The sequence below is a fragment of the Propithecus coquereli genome, unplaced genomic scaffold, assembly GCF_000956105.1.
Source record: "Propithecus coquereli isolate 6110/MARCELLA unplaced genomic scaffold, Pcoq_1.0 Scaffold438, whole genome shotgun sequence".
In the NCBI taxonomy this organism is placed as follows: Eukaryota; Metazoa; Chordata; class Mammalia; order Primates; family Indriidae; genus Propithecus; species Propithecus coquereli.
In genome coordinates this window covers 1,629,320-1,648,243 of record NW_012150152.1, presented here as the reverse complement: position 1 = coordinate 1,648,243, position 18,924 = coordinate 1,629,320, and the positions used below count along the sequence as shown (strand labels likewise).

Here is an 18,924-nt window from a genome sequence, read left to right as displayed (position 1 = left end):
GCTAGAGTGCCGTGGCATCAGCCTAGCTCACAGCAACCTCCAGCTCCTGGGCTCAAGCGATCCTCCTGCCTCAGCCTCCCGAGTACCTGGGACTACAGGTGCCACCACCACACCCGGATAATTTTTTCTATATTTTAGTAGAGACGGGGTCTCGCTCTTGCTCAGGCTGGTCTCGAACTCCTGAGCTCAAACAATCCACCCGCCTCGGCCTCCCAGAGTGCTGGGATTACAGACATGAGCCACCTGGCTGTTTTTTCTGCATTTATATCCAAAGGTCACAGACTCAAATGTCTGCAGAGACTGGCTGGGGAATGTAACAGGGCTGCATGGCTTGTCCGAAGGGGCAGCCACCACCCCATCCTGCGTTCCCAGGGGAGGCTGGAATTCTAGTTTTGTCGTTGGTGTTTATGGCATTTGATCCAAATGTTCTGAAAATGCCGCGTGGGTAACAGAAAGCATCTCTGTGGACCAGATGTGTTTGAAAGGAAAATCCAACAAACCTCTTGGTAGTTCCATGATCTGTCGTGACCTGCATGTTTTTACTTCCCCGCACGAGGGAACAGCGTGACCCAGTCTGTCTTTGTGGTGTGGTTTTCGGTGGCTGCATCTTGCTCTGCCTCAGCATGGGGCCGCAGTTTCTCTAACCGAATCACCACTGCTAGACTCTGGAGTTCTGCCCAGTTCGTGTCATAAACAACACTGCCTCCTTTGTGGCCTTTGTGGAAGGTGTTGGTGACACATTTTTGTGGGGAACAGCAGGCACCCCTCCCCCACGGTAACCATGTCGGTGGGTTGGTACATTTCTTTCCAGACTTTTTTCTTTGTTGTAACAAACAAAGGTTACCATATGTTTAAGCCCGAATATCCCAGGTGTTAAAGGAAAAAAAGGCTTATGTAAAAATTCTACTTTTATGAACTTTTTTTTTTTGAGACAGGGTCTCCCTCTGTCGCCCAGGCTAGAGTGCCGTGGCATCAGCCTAGCTTGCAGCAACCTCAAACTCCTGGGCACAAGCGATCCTCCTGCCTCAGCCTCCCGAGTAGCTGGGACTACAGGCGCCAGCACGCCCCGCTAATTTCTCATTTTTTGTAGAGATGGGTCTCCCTCTTGCCCAGGCTGGTCTTGAACTCCTGGCCTCGAGCAGTCTCGCCTTGGCCTCCCAGAGTGCTGGGGTTACAGGCGTGAGCCGCCACTCCTGGCCTCTTTTTATTGGCATCTAACTCATGTAGAAAGAAATGTGTTTGCCTTGTGTGGGGAGCCCAGTGACTTTCCTCAAAGTGACCCCCGCGACCAGCGCCCACATCTAGGAACACGTCCGGGAGCCCCCTCGTCCCCGCTTATCGAAAGCCACTCCTTACAGAGGCGAACTCTGCCCCGGTCGCCCTCCTCATTGGTCAGTGCGACCTCTGCCGTTTCTCGGGTTCCTGCAAGTGGAGCCACGTGGTGTATCTGCCGTCGTGCCCATGTCTCGCCAGCGCCGTGTTTGCGGGTCTCCTTCGTGTTGCCGCGTGCTGGGTGGTTCGCCCCTTCTCATGGCCGCGTAGGGCGTTTCTTCGCGTGCATGTGACATGGCTCGTTCTTAAGGGCAGAGCTCCAAGGGTTGGGTGCTGGTGTTTCCAGGGGCCCTTGCCAGACCTCCAAGGCCTTTGCCCAGCTGTTCTGTCTCGCCGCCCGACCCTGATGCCGTGTTGGGCATTTTGCAGTTTGTGGACGTGGACAACCTGATCCTGAACCCCGACACGCTGAGCTTGCTCATTGCTGAGAACAAGACGGTGGTGGCCCCCATGTTGGACTCGCGGGCTGCGTACTCCAACTTCTGGTGTGGAATGACTTCCCAGGTAGGGCAGCGGCCCGGGCTGAGCAAGGGGTGCCGTGGCTGGTGAATCTAACTTATCATCACATGTCCCCGTGGCGAGCGTTTTATAAACACCGCCATGGTAAGCTTTAACCTTTAAACCTGACGAAGGGAGGGAGGGAGAGGCTGTGATTGTCCCCCTCTCCCCATTGCTGGGGTGGAAACAAACACAAAGAAGTGACTTGCCTAAACTCACACAGCTAAGAAGTTGTGATGTCAAGATGGGACTTCAGGCCTGGCTTGATCCAGGCGCCCAGACAGCTGTCTTTCTCCACGCGTTGGGTGGCTTCATTCTCAGACTGCTCAGGAATGATCCCATCAGCATCCAGCCAAAGTCCACTCTGACCAGGCCATCTCCCATCGCGTCTCTGCCCCGAAATAGTTACTAAAGCCGGGAAAATGCAAGGCTCTGATTGGCCAGGCCTGGTCACAAGTCCCACCCCAGGCCTGAGTCTGGGGTTCTGTGCAAAGCCAAGGGGAGAGAAGAGGCGGGCACTGGAGCAGGGGCCGTGGCCAGGGGTAGGGGGACTGCGTGGCTGGAGCCAGGAGACTGACCTTTCCTGCCTCCTACCGTCTTACTGTTTTTAATTGAGGTGAAATTCATATAACACAAAACTCAGTATTTTAAAGTGAACAATTGAGTGGTTTTATTTTTTTAAAACACATCGTAGAAATTGAAAGATTATACACTAACAGTTCCAATTTGTAAAGGAAAAGAGATGCCAACTCCAGATTGTTCCAGAAGCTTTTGAAATTTCTGAGAGATTCCACTCCCCTTCCTTGAAATCACACATCTGACCTCTAATTGCCGTGCAAATCACAGGATCTCAAATGCCCGGTCCCTTCTTTAGCTCTTGAACTTCCCCCTTCAGACGCTGCCTTTCTGATCTGGCGTGCGGCCCCCTCCGCGCCTGTCCTTGTCCGCCAGCTGAGGCTCTGGGGGCAGAGCCCGGCCTGGCACACAGGGAATTCATGCCGCATTCGGGGACCGGCACCCAGGTCCTCTCTCACTGGGCCGTCGCGTCTCCTCCCCACCCCGAGCTGATTTCCGTTGGGTCTCGTTCATGCCTGCCGTTGTTGCTGGCCTCCAGCCTTGCCTTTGGGGACCTCCATGCAGAATCCTGTCACCCGCTCCCTGCAGGGCTACTACAGGCGCACACCTGCCTACATCCCCATCCGCAAGCGGGAACGCCGGGGCTGCTTCGCGGTCCCCATGGTGCACTCAACCTTCCTGATTGACCTGCGAAAGGCGGCGTCCAGGAACCTGGCCTTCTACCCACCCCACCCCGACTACACCTGGTCCTTTGACGACATTATCGTCTTCGCCTTCTCCTGCAAGCAAGCAGGTGAGTACACAAGGGGTTTGCATCACAGGGCTGTCCAGCTTTGGCCTCCAAATAGAGCACAGAGGAGATTCTCAGAACCAGAACTGCAGGGTGCAGGTCCGGCTTCAGGTGCGGCTGTATCGAGGTGTTCAGATAACGTCCCCAAGATCCCAGTCTGTCTCTAGCCCTGACTTCGCTCCCCAGCTCTTTACAACTTCTTTCTCAAGTGTTATTTCCATCTTGATAGTTTTCTGTATTCTCCTAATTGTCTATAGTTGAGCATAAATCAATTGTATAATCAGGGAAAACAACGTTTTAAAGAGGTTGGCGTGGTGGCTCATGCCCGTAACCCTAGCACTCTGGGAGGCTGAGGCAGGAGGATCACTTGAGGTCAGAAGTTTGAAACCAGCCTGAGCAAGAGCGAGACCGTGTTTCTACTAAAAATAGAAAACTTAGCCAGGCATGTAGTCCCAGCTACTCAAGAGGCTGAGCCCAGGAGTTGGAGGCTGCGGTGAGCTATGATAACTGCACTCCAGCCCAGGCGACAGAGTGAGACTCTGTTTCCAAAAAAAAAAGTCTGAAGAGAAAGAACACACTGCTGTGTTGACATGATGTTTACTCTAAACCAGAGGTTGGCGGGCTGTGACCCACGGACCTCTGGCCCACTCCTGGTTTGGTACAGCTACAAGCTAACGGCAGTTTTTACATTGTTAAATTGTTGGGGAAAAAAGATTAAAAGAAAGATAATGTTTTGGGGCATGTGGAAATGACGTGACATTCAGATTTCATGGCCTGTGAATAAGGTTTCACGGACACCCAGCCGGGTCCACCCGTTCAGGTGTCTCCTACGGCCGCCCTCACGTTCCGAAGGCAGAATCGCCTCATTGAGACAGAAGCCATCAGCCCCACGAGCCTAGAATATTTACCACCTGGCCCTTTATAGAAAAAATTAACCAATTAAAATGAAAAGGGCATCCCTGAGTTATTTATTTTACAAAAAGATGCCATGTAAAAACCTAAACCATGCAGAAGGTGGTAAGTTATGACACTAACGTTTCCGTCAAACTGCACCCTCCTGTTTTTAGTAGAGACGGGGCCTCGCTCTTGCTCAGGCTGGTCTCGAGCTCCTGGCCTCCCAGAGCGCTGGGAGGAAGGCGCGAGCCCTGCGCCCGTCCGTTCTCGCTGCTGACCCTTGTCTCCCTGGCCGCAGAGGTGCAGATGCACGTGTGCAACAAGGAGGTGTACGGCTTCCTGCCCGTGCCGCTGCGCTCCCACAGCGCTCTCCAGGACGAGGCCGAGAGCTTCATGCACGTGCAGCTGGAGGTCATGGGTAGGTCACTCGCCCGCTGCCCTGGGAGGGGCTGGGTCGCCCCCCTCTTGCTGCCGTCTTGCGTCTATCAGTGAGCACTGACTGAGCGCCTGCTGGGTGCCAGTCCTGTGGTGGGTGCCGGATACGAGGGCGTGCGTGAAGGGCATAGGTGGTTGTCCTTGCTCTCACAGCTGGTTTGCAGGCAACTGTACACAGTATGCTCAGCGTTGTCAGGGTGGGCTTCCTGGAGGAGGTGGCATTATGGTGCAGGGCGAGCAGGAGCTCACCGGAAAGAGGGTTGCAGCTTTAGGTGGCAGCATGTGCAAAGGCCAGGAGGCTGGAGAGGACGTGAACTTTGGGAACAGGCAAGGTCAGTGGGCATCCGGGTGCAGACTCAAGGCTGACGCCAGGCAGGGCAGGGGGCTGAGGCCGGGTTGTCTGAGGGCAGCAGGGAGCCTGAAGGGGGTGGGAGCGGAGAAGACAGCGGGTTTTCTGTGATGCACTTCGTGTCGGTGGCAGTGTCTGGGACACAGCCGTTTCAGGACAGCTCCTCTCTGCTCCTGCCAAACTCCAAACCCGTTAGTAATACTCGATACTTACCTTGAACAGACACTTTTCCCTTTTTTACCGCAAGAAATTTCTTTAAAAACAGGAAATTCTGCAGTATTCTCACCATAGTTGCAAGCTTGGGTCTTTGAAATCCATAAAGAAATAAATATATAAACTTCGAAACCAGCCGCTGTCCCTCTTGGGGACCCCAGAGATGAGGTCCTTTGGGGAGGGTGCTCCTGTCGCAGCCACTCCCGCTGTGAGCCTTGTCCCGTGCTGGACACACAAACCCCTACGAACAGTAGGACCATCCCCACCACTGCACGGAGGGGGACTGGCTGCCTTGAGGACTCGGTTTCCCCAGCCTGACCTGGTTGTGGAATGTTCTGTCTGTGGCTCCCCCTGGTGGCTGAAGGTGGGATGGCAGGCCCTGCCTAACAGCCAAGTGTCTGTGGCACGTGGATCCCGGGCCTACCCGGCTGCGGTGGGAGGTGGGTCTCTGCCTACCACCAGCCGCCATCAGAAACCAGCCCCTGAGCAACGTCCCTGCCGCTGCCATGCTTTTCCCAGCTTAAATTCTCACACACGTTTCTGCCGTGATTTCTGGTAGGAGGAACAACTGATGTTGTTAAAAGCTCAAACAAAACAGAGACGTGAATGTTTCCCTGATCCCTTGAGGGCGAGAGTGAACCACACACCACAGACGGGTGGAAGGTCTGGAGGTTTCAGATATTTGTGCAAACACTTCCTTATGTTCTGCATAAAAACATTTTCTCTCCATGTGTGGGTACCTGGACTGTGCTATGTGTTCAAAAGTCTTGCATAGCCGGGCATGGTGGCACACGCCTATGGTCCCAGGTACTCAGGAGGCTGAGGCGGGAGGATCGCTTGAGGCCAGGAGTTTGAGACCAGCCTGGGCAACATAGTGAGACCCCATCTCTACAAAAAACTTAAAAATGAGCCGGGCGTGGTAGCACATGCCTGGAGTCCCAGCTACTTGGGAGACTGAGGTGAGAAGATCGCTTGAGCCCAGGAGTTGGAGGCTGCAGTGAGCTGATTGTACCACTGCACTCCAGCCTGGGGGACAGAGTGAGACTCTGTCTCAAAAAAACAAAGAAAGAAAGCAAGAAAGAAAGAGAATCCTTTGTATGATGAGATTTGAGACTTGCAGGACACGCAGAATGATGCCCGTCCCCTGCGTCTGGGGAATCGTACAACTTGCGCCTTCCCCACGTGCACGCGGATGGCGGGGCACATCCCTTGTCAGCCCCATAAACCCTGCTCGGGATGAGTCCTGTTTGTCGAGGGTTAGCGTGGACGGAGCGCCTGGGTCACACCTGTGGGCCACCATGATGTTTCATTTTATGTCCTTGTAACGAGCCGCAGCCTGCCAGCAGAGTATCCTGGTCCCAGCCCCGTCCCTCCTCGGGGCCTGCTGACGGGGTGTGGCCCGTGTGTGCCCACACGAGCGGAATGTCGGGTGCGCCTGCCTTCCCGCGGCCTGTCCGCTCTGCCCGCTGTCTGTGCGCTGCGCTGGCTGCCGCGTGGCATCGCGTAGACACTCAACCGCAGATGTAACTGCTCTTGGCCGTGTCACGGATTGGACTGGCCCAGTGACCATCACGTCCCTTAGCCAGTCTGCCGAGGGGCCCAGAGGGCGTTTCCCATTTTTCCCAGCATCGCGTGGGGAAGTTCCAGATGTGTGTCAGTGGGTACAAAGTTAGGGAACGGTCCCCAAGACCACCGTCACCTCTGACACCAGCTGCAAACTCAGGGGTCCCCAAGAGCACACCCAACTCTGACAGTTCACTGAGATGACTCCCAGAACTTTCTGGACGCGTCATGCTCATGGTTACAGTTCATCACAGCAGAACGGTACAGATCGGAGTCAGCCGTGGGAGGAGGCATCTGGGGCAGGGTCCAGGAAGGTCCCGTGCCCGGAGCTGTCGTCTCCCCGTGGCTCGCGGACAGCATTACCTTTTCCCAGCGATGACATGTGACAGTGTGCGTGCACACTGCCAGCCGGGCGGCTCCCCCAGCCTCGGCGTGCGGGGACTTCCCTGGGCTTGGTCCTGTGGGTGCGTTTGCCCCTCGCATCCAGCCCCTTCAGAGTCTGGGCTGATCCCGGAGGGGGCGTCTGGGATTTGAACCTGGGTCCTCGGATCCCAGAGCCCTGCCCCCCGTGCTGAGTCGCAGGCGGGTGACCAGGAGCTAAAAGGCCCTGGGTGGGAGGAAACCCCCAAGGCACAGTGTCCCCCAGCCTCTCCCAGACAGAGGGGCTGTGTGTGTCCCACGGGCTCACACGGGCCCTCGTTCCTAACGCAGCGGACACGGTGCTCACCAGGCTCTGGGCTCTCTTGGGCCAGCCTGGTGGGCAGACAGAAGCCTCATCGTCTCGGGCGGCCGACACCCACCCACGGGGCCCCACCTGCCTCCACAACAGGGCCCGCAGCTAACAGCGTAACAAGTGTGACATTCTGAGAAGCTTATTTGACGTGGGCGTGAGTGTCCCGCGGCTGCTGTAACAAGGACCACAAACCAGGCGGCTTAAAACAACCCAAACTCACTTTCAGAGTTCCAGAGGCCAGAAGTGCAAAATCAAGGAGTTGGCCAGGCTGCCCTGTCCCCGGGGAGGCCCCGTTCTTGCCGCTCTGGCTCCTGCGTTTGCTGGCAATTCTAGCAGGCAGGTCCGCCTGTCCTGTGGGCCACTTTTTCCTGTGTGTCCGTGTCTGTCCAGATTTCCTTTTTATGCACCCCAGCCATGCAGATCAGGGCTCCCCTTAATGACCTCATTTTGACTTGTCACCCAGGCTGGAGTACAGTGGTTGACTCACAGCTCACTGCACTTCAGTCCTCCTGCCTCAGCCTCCCGAGGAGCTGGAACTATAGGCATGTGCCACCATGCCCGGCTAATTTTTTAAACATTTTTTGCAGAGATGGGGTCTCACCATGTTGCTCAGGCTGGTCTCAAACTCCTGGCCTCAAGCGATCCTCCCACCTCGACCTCCCAAAGTGCTGGGGTTACAGGCGTGAGCCACCACGCCCGACCTACTGGCCCATTTTATAGATGAGGAAAGCCAAGGCCCAGCCTGGTCGAGATTACACAGCCCGCCATTGTAGCTTTGTTCACTCTACGAGTGATTACCGAGTGCTTGCCGCATGCGGGTGCTGGGGGCCCATTGTGAGTGCACAGACCTGGTGTCCTCCCTAAGGGGCTCACAACAGACAGGTGCAGGGCCTGGCAAATAGGACGGCGAGGGTGGGGGTGTTGGCAGGTGGAAGCCCAGGCGCGTGGGGCCCAGAGGACATGCCTGACTCAGCCTGGTCGGGGAGGTTCTTTCCTCCCGAGCATCACAGCTGAGAACTGAGGGTGAGGAAAGGGAGAGGAAAGGACGTTCCAGGCAGGGGCGCAGCATGTGCAAAGGTCCTGCGGGAGAAATGGGGTTTTGGGGTGGTGCCAGCAGCTTGAATGAGATGGAATTGGGGGGCGGAAGCCGGGTGGGACAGGGAGCCAAGGAAAGGCGGGGAGGGTGTTGGAGGCTGGAGGCCCGGTGGCCCCGCGATGACTTAGCTTCTCTGCCCGCAGTGAAGCACCCGCCAGTGGAGCCCTCCAGGTTCATCTCCGCGCCCACCAAGACTCCGGACAAGATGGGCTTCGATGAGGTGGGTGGGGCCTCCCGGGGGTGGGGTTGGGGTTAGGGGTCACGGGGGTTGGGGGGTCGCACGGGGGCCAAGGGGTAGAGCGTCTGACCCGAGGCTCCGGGCCGGACCGCAGGTGTTCATGATCAACCTGAAGCGGCGGCAGGACCGGCGGGCGCGCATGCTGCGGGCGCTGCGGGAGCAGGAGATCGAGTGTCTGCTGGTGGAGGCAGTGGACGGCAAGTGAGTCCGAGGCCGGGTGAGGTGGATCAGCACACGGGTGTAGATCTTGCTGGCAGATGGCAAGTGATTCTGCCAGGGGGCGGGGTCTAAACACAGGTGTAGACCCTGCTGCGGGCGTTGTGGAGGGGAAGTGAATGCATCCTGGGGAAGGGGCAGGTCTTTGCGGGTGTAGACCACACTGGTCGGGGCCGTGGATGGTGAGTTCTGACCCGGGGAAGGGTAGGTCCACACACCTCTGGTGTAGTCAACGGTGGTGGGGGCTGTAGAGGGGAAGTCAGTCTGACCCCAGGAGGAGGGAAGGGCAGGTCTGCCCGCGAGTGTAGACCGTGTGCTGGGAGGCGGGTGCACGTGTCCCGGAGGAGGGACACCGCCCCGTGGGATGGCGGGCCGGTGAGGCTTCCTCGGTACCTCCGCCCTCCTCCGCAGAGCCATGAACACCAGCCAGGTGGAGGCGCTGGGCATACAGATGCTGCCTGGCTACCGGGACCCCTACCACGGCCGGCCGCTCACCAAGGGCGAGCTGGGCTGCTTCCTCAGCCACTACAACATCTGGAAGGAGGTGCGTGCCCAGGGCTGGGCGGGCCGGAGTCACGACCCTTGGTCTCTGGGATGTGGGGGGGACAGAGAGAGGCAGGGACTCCCGCCTGGCCTCTGCCGCCAGTGCTCCCCTGACGGCTGTGCGGGCCTCCATTGTGCAGATGCGGAAACCGAGGCTGGGAGGGGGCGGGGCGAGCCCCAGAAGCAGAGTCTGGAGCCGGGGACCCCACACACAGCCTTTTCACTCCCGCCCGGCTCTGTCTCCACGTTTGCCGTGATAGTAGAGGCGACAGCGCAGCGACCTCGGCCCGCGGGCCCATGCCGGGGGCGCCCCCTCACCGAGGGGTCGGGGAGGGAGAGGCTGCGAGGGACGAGGGTGTCAGGCTGGGATTCACACTCCGCCCGTCAGACGTGAGGCCAAATGGGGGTGTCCGGCTGCAGGGTGGCGGGCTCTGGGCGGCCCTCCCTCCCTGACATGCCTCGTGGGTGGCGCCCAGCGGAGGTGAGGAGGCGCAGGTGGCGCTGGAGCCAGGAGGGGCGGGAGCGTGCGGCCGCTTCTCTCCAGGTGGCCCAGAGCCTCTTCAAGCAAGTGCTGGCTTCAGGGACAAGCAGGGCCTTGGTCGTCCTGTGATCCGCGGGGCTTCCTCCCGCAGGTGGTGGACCGGGGGCTGCAGAAGTCGCTCGTGTTCGAGGATGACCTGCGTTTCGAGATCTTCTTCAAGAGGCGCTTGATGAACCTCATGCGGGACGTGGAGCGAGAGGGCCTGGACTGGGACCTCATGTGCGTGGGGGCCTGGGGGCGTGGCTTGGGGTGGGGTGGGCCTGGGTGTGGGCGGGGCAGTGGGCGGGGCCAGGTTGCGGCCAGCTCTTGGGAGAACAGTCTAAGGACTCGGGTCCTGGGTCCGGGAGCACCGTCAGGGGTGCGGGCTGTGCCGTGGGAGGATGACCGGCAAGTCCGGGGCCGGCCAGAAGCCCGCAGGCGTGGTCAGGGCTTGGAAACTCGACTGAGGCCTGTAGTGGGGGACTAAGATTTGACCTGGGGGGGTGGGCGTGGTCGAAGAGTATGGGGGCGTGGCCAGGGAGCCTGGGTCTTAGCTCAGAACAGCCTTCGGCTCGCTCGTATAATGTCTGAGTGGTCCTGCTCTCCCCGGCTCCAAGTCCTCCCATGGCTCCACAGTGCCCTTGGGAAAACTCAGTTCCTCCCGGTGACCCCCAGACGCCCGTGCTGCGCCGTCCACCCGTTCCAGTCACAGAGGCCGTCTTGCTCCCCAGACACACTGAGCCTGCTCCCGTCCCAGGGCCTGAGGGGGGCTACGAGATCCCTGATGTTCCGGGCCAGCGTTCCGTGGAGGGCGGGCGAGTGACAGGGCCCCATTCTCTCGCCAGCTACGTGGGCCGGAAGCGGATGCAGGTGGAGCACCCCGAGAAGGCCGTGCCCCGCGTGCGGAACCTGGTGGAGGCTGACTACTCCTACTGGACCCTGGCCTACGTGATCTCCCTGCAAGGCGCCCACAAGCTGCTGGCCGCCGGGCCGCTCGCCAAGATGCTGCCCGTGGACGAGTTCCTGCCCGTCATGTTCGACAAGCACCCAGTGTGAGGGCTTGCGCGGCGGGCTGCGGCCGCTCTCGCCCTGGGTCCGCCCTGGGGGCCGTGAGACTCGCGGGCGCCGTTCGCCCCACCCGTCCGTCTCCACGCGTCCCCTCCCTGCTCTGTCTCCGTTTGCGCCCCCACGCGCTGCCGTCTCGGTCTCTTCCCCCGCCTCTCCCTCCCTCTGTCCCCCGCACCCGCCGCCGCCTCTCACTTCGCCCCTCCCCGCTCCAGGTCCGAGTACAAGGCCCACTTCTCCCTCCGCAACCTGCGCGCCTTCTCCGTGGAGCCCCTGCTTGTCTACCCGACGCACTACACAGGGGACGACGGGTACGTGAGTGACACAGAGACCTCGGTCGTATGGAACAACGAGCACGTCAAGACTGACTGGGACCGCGCCAAGTCGCAGAAGATGCGGGAGCAGCAGGCGCTGAGCCGCGAGGCCAAGAACTCAGACGTGCTGCAGTCCCCGCTGGACAGCGCTGCCCGCGACGAGCTCTGAGGGGCGACGGTCAAAAAGCCGAAGCAGCCATTGCTGGCCCGCCCTCTGTGTGCTTGCTGGGGACAGCAGGGCCACCTGCGGACCCCGGGCAGGCCGCGGAGGGCTCTCCACACAGGGTAGTGTCCAGCGGGCTCTTGCTCAGCAACCGTGTGCACACAGGCAGTATTAATGGAGTGCCTGCTGCATGCCAGGAACAGGGCTTGGCACCGGGGATTGGGGGGACCAAGACCTCTTCCTTCACGTTCATGCTCATGTTCGTGAGCCCAGCGCTTATTGAGCACCTGCTGTGCCTCGGGTTCCCGTCATGACACTGAGTGGCGCAGAGTTATCCCTCCGTCAGTGGTTGATTTAGTTGTCAAGCATTTGTTGGTCAGATTAGGCATCAGCCCTAGGCATTGAGATGTTTATTGAGTGCCTCCTGTGTGCTGGGCACTGTCCAGGTTCTGGGAATATTAAGATAAACAAGACACATTCATTTATTCAGACACATATCAAGCACCTGCTGTGTGCCTGGCACTTGGGACACAGATAAATTCTTCATTCGGTGCACTTATCGAGTGCCTGCTGTGTGCAGGGAGGTGAGCTGGGTGCTGGGGATGGAGGTAAATAAGGTGCTTTTCACTCTTTAATTGGTTTCTTCCCCACACTTCTCAAGAGCCAGGCACTAGTGAGTCAAAACAGCGTGACTGTGGTTCAGTGCGCGTTTCTGATCATCCACTCTGTGCGGGGCTGCGTGCCAGGTGCTGGGGCACAGAGATGAACAATATGAGTTTCTTCGGATTTTTTCATGCCACAAGCATTTTATTGAGCACCTACTGTATGCCAGGCCTAGCAACTCCCAGTTGGGTCAAAGAATGGTCAATTTGGGTTTCGTTCCTCCCTGCCCCCCTCACCTGAGCTGTGTACAGACAACATCCCCCGCCGCCCAGGAGGGAGGGTAGCTCTCCCCACACCAGGGCAGCCTCGGGTCCCGGTGGCCACATGGCTACAGGCAAGCCCCACGGGAGGGGGCACACGAGGTGGGGGCTGGGTCTCCCTCACCCACCCTGGTTCCATTCACTCGACCTCCCTGCCCTTGTGTCTCAGGTGTGGTCTCTGCCTGCTTGATGAAGTTCCTCCATTCAAGTCTTTGGTGGGATCATGTGTTTGGGGGCCGTGGGGGGGCTCAGCTGCGCTGGGGCGCCGCCCAGGCCTGGGCGGGACGTTTCCCGGCAAGGGCTGGAGGACTTGCTGTGCCTCCAGCCTGAACGAATGTCACGGCCAGCGGTGCTTCGCCTGTCGGGGATACTTGCTTATTTTTTTATTAAACGTTCCTGGTTGGTTTTCACTGAAGTCAGCGGTCCTGCTCACTGCCAAAACGCCCCCCAAACTCCTCACCCCAGCTGCCAGCCAAGATTTGGGAGGGAACGCGGGCGGATGCCATGGAAGAGATGGCAGCGGAGCGAGCGCGGGCCGAGAGTGTGGTGACAGCCCCACTCCCGGCCTGCCCCGTGGAACCTGCCCGGAGTGGCACAGGGCAGGCGGCAGGCGCCGCGGTGTCTCGAGTCACCTGCAGGATTGCCCAGATGCCTGTGAACGAGGATGGGGGCCGTCTCCTGGGTTCCCAAAAAGCAGCCCCAGGTGGAGATGTGAGGACACTTGGGTGACCAAGGTGTGACTCCAGGAGCCCACCGTGGAGGGCGACAGGTGGGGTAAGTCGAGAAAGATTTCTACAGGGGGCACCGGGGACCTCAAAACGCGCAGAGCTTGCGCTGAGTGGTCCCGGCCACGGAGAGCAGCCTGGGGCGTTTCTGCGTGCCCCACCACGGCTGGATTTTCTGAGTCAAATGGTTGTGGGTTCTCAGGATTATGGAGCCCTTAGGGTGCGTAGGAACACACCAGTGCTTTTATAAACGCACACACATGGTGTGCGATCAGTGTGGAAAAAATTGGAGGTAAACAAACAGGCAAAGCAAAATTAAATCACACGTCCTCAGACACAGCTCTTAACATTTTGACGAAAAATCTTCCAGCCTTACCGATTTGCATGGTGCAAATATGTATGTTTAAAAGAAGGCGACCGGCCGGGCGCGGTGGCTCACGCCTGTAATCTTAGCTCTCTGGGAGGCCGAGGCGGGCAGATTGTTTGAGCTCAGGAGTTCGAGACCAGCCTGAGCAAGAGCGAGACCCTGTCTCTACTAAAAATAGAAAGAAATTAATTGGACAAATAAAAATACATAGAAAAAATTAGTCGGGCATGGTGGCGCATGCCTTGCTGTGAGCTAGGCTGACGCCATGGCACTCACTCTAGCCTGGGCAACACAGTGAGACTCTGTCTCAAAAAAAAAAAAAAAGAAGGCGACCATGTTACACAAACTCTACTGTAACCTGAATTTTTTTTCATGCAACACATTTATTTCATAAACACGGGATCAGACTGTGCTGATTTTTTTAAACAACTTTCTTTTTAAACTTAATATATTGTGGACATTCTTTCTAATAAGGGCTAACACCTACCAGTTCTTTTTGGATTGTTACAGAAAACATTCTGCAGCGGGGTGGACGGTCACGTATTCGACCACTCTGGTGGAAGAACGTCGCAACCCTGCAGTGAGTAGGTTTTGCGCTACACATGGCTTTCCCGCTGGACTTGCACGTTTCCGCTGCATGAATCGATGCACGAGGAATTTCTGAGTTAACAGGGCTGTGAACTTCAAGTTCCAGTGGAGGCGTCCATGTTTACTTTTCTTGTTAAATCTTTTTTTTTTTTTTATTTGGTGAGACAGAGTCTCACTCTGTTGCCGGGGCTAGAGTGCTGTGGCGTCAGCCTAGCTCACAGCAACCTCAAACTCCTGGGCTCAAGCTATCCTCCTGCCTCAGCCTCCCGAGTAGCTGGGAATACAGGTGTGCACCACCACACCCAGCTAATTTTTCTTATTTTTTGTAGGGATGAGGTCTCAAACTGCTGGCCTCAAGCGATCCTCCCCCTTCAGCCTCTTAAAGTGGTGGGATCAGAAGTGTGAGCCCCCATGACTGGCCATCAATTCTGCGATTTGAAGTAACAGTCACAGGTTCCGGGCAATAGATGTGGATGTCTCTGGGGGACATTATTCAGTGGAGTAGTACATTCATCCTTTAGCGTAACTGCAGTTGTGTCTGGTTCTGTGGATGTATCAATTTATCATGTGACGTAATGTGGTTTATCAGTCAGGGATCAAGGCAGGAAACAGAAACCACTTGAGGTCTTTTAACAGAAGGGTTTAATACAGGAAATTCACGATTCAATGTTCCTGTTGTAACATGAAAACAGCCACAGACAATAGCAAACGAATGAGTGTGGCTGTGTGCCAATAAAACTTCATTTACAAAAACAAGTGGTGGGCCAGATTTGGCTCAGGGGCAGTAGTTTGTCAGCTCCTGGAGCACAGGATCAGGACTGGGTCTGGTCCTACAGGGATGAGCCTGCAGAACTGGCTTTTTAAGGCTCACCGAGGTTGTCACTGGACCAAGGAGTGCTGATTCTGAAACACCAGCTGTTTCCACGTCTGGCTGCTGGCAGAGGGAAGAGGAACCAAAACCAAGACAACACCCATCCCTTCTGCCTTCCAAAATCCTGCAGCTGCCTGTGGCCAGTGGAGCCCGGTGCACCCCTTGGGCACGCCCAGTGGCGGGGCAGCCTCTGCCTGGAATGAGGTCGGGCTGGGGCGGGCGCTGATGTCGACCCAGCACGATTTATTAGTGTGTGCCGCAATGATGATGAGCACGATTGTGTAATCACAGGACATATAATCACAGTCATCATTACATGTAATTGCTGGATTAGGAGCAGAGTAATTACCACGCAATATAAAAAATTATATAATGAAATGTAGTCTTAGATCGTCAACCACGTAATTGTGTTGCACCCCCAGGAAATTGAATATGCATGTTTTTGAAGTTCCTGGGTGATTCTGCCACGTTGCTGGTGAAATGATGAGGAAATGAGGCTCAAATAAGGTTAGGGTTAGCAGGACATTAATTAGGGTGCGGGTGTTTGGGGTTAGAGTGGGAGGATGGTGGGGGGTGTGCGGTTGGGGCTAGAGTTAATTTAGCTGAGATTGGGAGGAGTGAGAAGTAGGAGGGAAAGTGGAAGGACAAGAGATTAGGTCAGGGGTTGACAAATTGCGGCCCGTGGGCCAAATCTGACATGGGGTTTTTTGTTTGGTTTTAGAGACAGAGTCTCCCTCTGTCGCCCAGGCTGGAGGGCAGTGGCCTGATCATAGCTCAGTGCAGCCTCGAACTCCTGGGCTCAAGTGATCCTCCCACCTCAGCCTCCCAAGCAGCTGGGACTACAGGTGTGCACCACCACGCCCCACTAATTTTTCTGTTTTTTATAGCAAAGGGGGTCTCAATATGTTGCCCAGGCTAGTCTCGAACTCCTGACCTCAAGCAATTCTTTTTTAGTCTCCCAAAGTGCTGGGATTACAGGCATAAGCCACTGTGCCCAGCCATGACTTTTTTTTTTAAATTGTTTTTTATTAAGGTGAAATTCAGACAACATAAATTAACCATATTAAAGTGTCCAGTTCACTGGCATTTAGTATATTCACAGTGTTGTGCAACCACCACCTCTGTCTAGTTCCAGAACATTTTTATCATCTCAAAAGTACACCCCCGTCCCCATCAGCAGTCACTCCCCGCCCCCGTCCGCCAGCCCCTGGCAGCCCCCGATCTGCTTCCTGTCTCTGAGGATCGGCCCGTTCCGGACACGTCACGTCCGTGGAGTCACACACTGTGTGGCGTTTGGTGTCCGGCTTCTCTCGCTTGGCAGCACGTTTTCGAGGTGCACTCACGTGGCAGCAGGTGTCAGAGCTTCCTGCCTTTCCGTGTCTGAGCACTGTTCCAGTGTCTGTTGGGACCACATTTCGGCATCCACTCATCTGTTAATGGATGCCCGGGTGGTTCCCGCCTTTTGGCTGTTGCGAACAGTGCTGCTCCGGATACGCAGGCCCAGGGGCTTGTTTGAGCACAGCTGCTTGTTTTTCTAAATAAAGTTTTATTGGCACAGAGCCACACCTGCATTCGCATGCTGTCCTGGCTACAGTGGCAGTGTCGAGTCAGAGACCGTGTGTCATGCGCAGCCAAGGTATTTATCATCCGGCCCTTTACAGAAAAGTTGGCTGATCCCCAGATTAGACCATGACCAAAACGAGCTTGGGAACGGGGTTGAGTTGTAGAAATGTGAGATTCTGCCCCGATTACTAGTCTCTCCTTCCACACAACTATAACTTTAGCTGGGAAAAGGGCAGAACAGAAGCTACAGTTCCCAGGAAGCAGCACGAGCTTCAGCCCCCAAGCCCCATGGATAACATGGTGGGGACCGTTTGCAGCAAGGCGCAAAGGAGCCAGACCCCCTTGGGCAGGGATTGAGCAGATACACGCGATCAGGCTGCGTAGCCTGTGCGCCTGGGCACAGAAATGGCTCGGTCTCTACAGCTGGCAGGCTGGGCCACGCGGCAGCGACGAGGGCTGGCTCTGCCAATGCCATACAAGCGGCTGCGGCTCCCCGGCTCTGTGCCAGAGCTCCTCCAGGGCGCGCTCCCAGGAGCAGAACTGCTGAGCGACAGATGCCCTCTGGGCTTTAAGCCATGGGTTTGCCCCACGATCAGTCTCGTTGCTGTTACCTGCAGCCAAAAGCATTCCCTGGCCCCGCTCCCGGTGCCGGACCCCACGGCGCCCGCACTGGCCATGCCAGTGTAGAAATAACCCCAGACATTAGGAGGGGGTTCCTGAATTTACCAAGGAAACCTCTGTTTCTGCTCCCTGATAGGTTGGGGGGGGTCAAAACAGAAATCAAATTCAGCTGTTGGAATAGGAAGTTTTGTTCCTTGCACGTCTGAGTTTATGAAATGAAGTGCTCACTTGCTACATTTAAAACAGACAAAAAAGGGGATGTGAGTTGAGTTAGGGGCATGTGTCCTTGGCATTCGTACCCTAACTTCCTTGAGTTGGGAGCAGCAGCTTCCCAATGTCCTGGATTCAAATCCCAGCTCCACCTCTTCCTGGCTGTGTGATCTGTGCCTCAGTTTCCTCCTCTGTAAAATGCGGACAGTGCAAGTGGTGGATGAGCCGTATTCGTGAGCAAGAAGCATGTTCTATGGTGTCTGCGTAGTGCGTGCGGAATGTGAGTTTTTACCATTACGGGAAGGCAAGAGGCCACCATGCGTCCAGAGCTGTGTGGGCTTTTTCTTTCTTTAATGTCTGTTGTTAATAAAATATTTTTACAGAGACCAAAAAGTCGGAATAGTGCAAAACATCTCAACACCATGCATTCATGACCACTTCTCGTTTGTTTTACACATTTGTTCCAAGTCACATATTTACAGAGAAATGAGGGCATCTGTGCAGATGCCAGAGCGACAGGGTGTCATTAAAAAAACAGAACAGAACAAAAAACCAAACAACATATTGATTTCACGTTTGCAATCACATGCTGAGAGAAGGTGTGTGGAGGGGGCGGCCTCCCGGGATTGCTTGGCCGGTTTGGGGAGCTGGGGACAGGAGTGGGGTTCAAGGCCCCCTGGCCGTGTGGTCAGGGATGCATGAGGGACCCTCCGCCTGTGGCCTGTGTCTCCAGAGAGCCACTATGGCTGGGCAGAAGTGGGGGACATTACTTGATTTCTCTCTAAAATGATAAAGGCAGGAGAAAAGCAAACACATGTCAGCAAAGACAACTTTGGTCCTTAACGATTCTTAGGAACGGGTGCTCGGGGAGCAGGCGGGTCGTGATCTGGGACCGAGGCAGCCCCCTCCCCTGAGGGCAGCAGAGTTCCAGGCAGCTCCAGCTGTCCCCACTCGGCCCCGCCCCTCAGTGTCCCCACCTGCAAAATGGGCAGCACAAGGGGTAGCAGTGGGGGACAGAAAGGCTCTGAGATCCCAGAGAAGTCCCAAGGATTTCCAGTTGGGTGTTAAGTTTTTTGCGTCTCTGATGGGGCGGGGGCGTGGCGAGGTTTCAGGTTCTGGGGGCTGCGAGAGGGTGTCAACGGGCACCTCCTCATGTTAGGTAAATCCTCAAGGACAGACTGGTGAGAGAACGGGTCCCTCTTCCTTCGCGACCCCCTTTTGTGCTGTTCTCCCTTCTCTGTCCCTGTGTGTCTCTGTCTCTGTGTCTCTCTCCATCTGAAAGTCTCTGTCTTCTTCCGGGCATGATGTCGCCCCTGTCTCTGTGTGTTTCCTCTCTGTCCCTGTTCCTCTTGGAGTGGTGTGCTTTGGCTCTCTCTAAGATGTCCCTCAATGTCACCCCCACTGCTGCCCTGCCACGGGCTGACATTCCTTTATCCTTTCCCTGATCTGCAGAAATCCCGGAAGCAAGGTCCAAGACCCAACCGGGGCACAGAACCCCTGGGTGCCCCAGATGTGGTG

General features: G+C 56.5%; 1 protein-coding gene across 1 annotated transcript in view; it reads left to right on the top strand.

Annotated features, from left to right (window-relative positions):
- Nucleotides 1-12,872, top strand: part of COLGALT1 (collagen beta(1-O)galactosyltransferase 1) — an 18,416-nt gene extending 5,544 nt beyond the window's left edge. The window contains exons 4-12 of the mRNA XM_012654094.1: nucleotides 1,702-1,836; nucleotides 2,995-3,199; nucleotides 4,389-4,508; nucleotides 8,623-8,699; nucleotides 8,812-8,918; nucleotides 9,345-9,477; nucleotides 10,109-10,236; nucleotides 10,842-11,048; nucleotides 11,277-12,872. Of these exons, the coding sequence (XP_012509548.1) occupies nucleotides 1,702-1,836; nucleotides 2,995-3,199; nucleotides 4,389-4,508; nucleotides 8,623-8,699; nucleotides 8,812-8,918; nucleotides 9,345-9,477; nucleotides 10,109-10,236; nucleotides 10,842-11,048; nucleotides 11,277-11,544 (1,380 nt within the window). The 3' untranslated portion in view covers nucleotides 11,545-12,872. The remainder of the gene's footprint in view (nucleotides 1-1,701; nucleotides 1,837-2,994; nucleotides 3,200-4,388; nucleotides 4,509-8,622; nucleotides 8,700-8,811; nucleotides 8,919-9,344; nucleotides 9,478-10,108; nucleotides 10,237-10,841; nucleotides 11,049-11,276) is intronic.
- The last annotated feature ends 6,052 nt before the right edge of the window (nucleotides 12,873-18,924 follow it).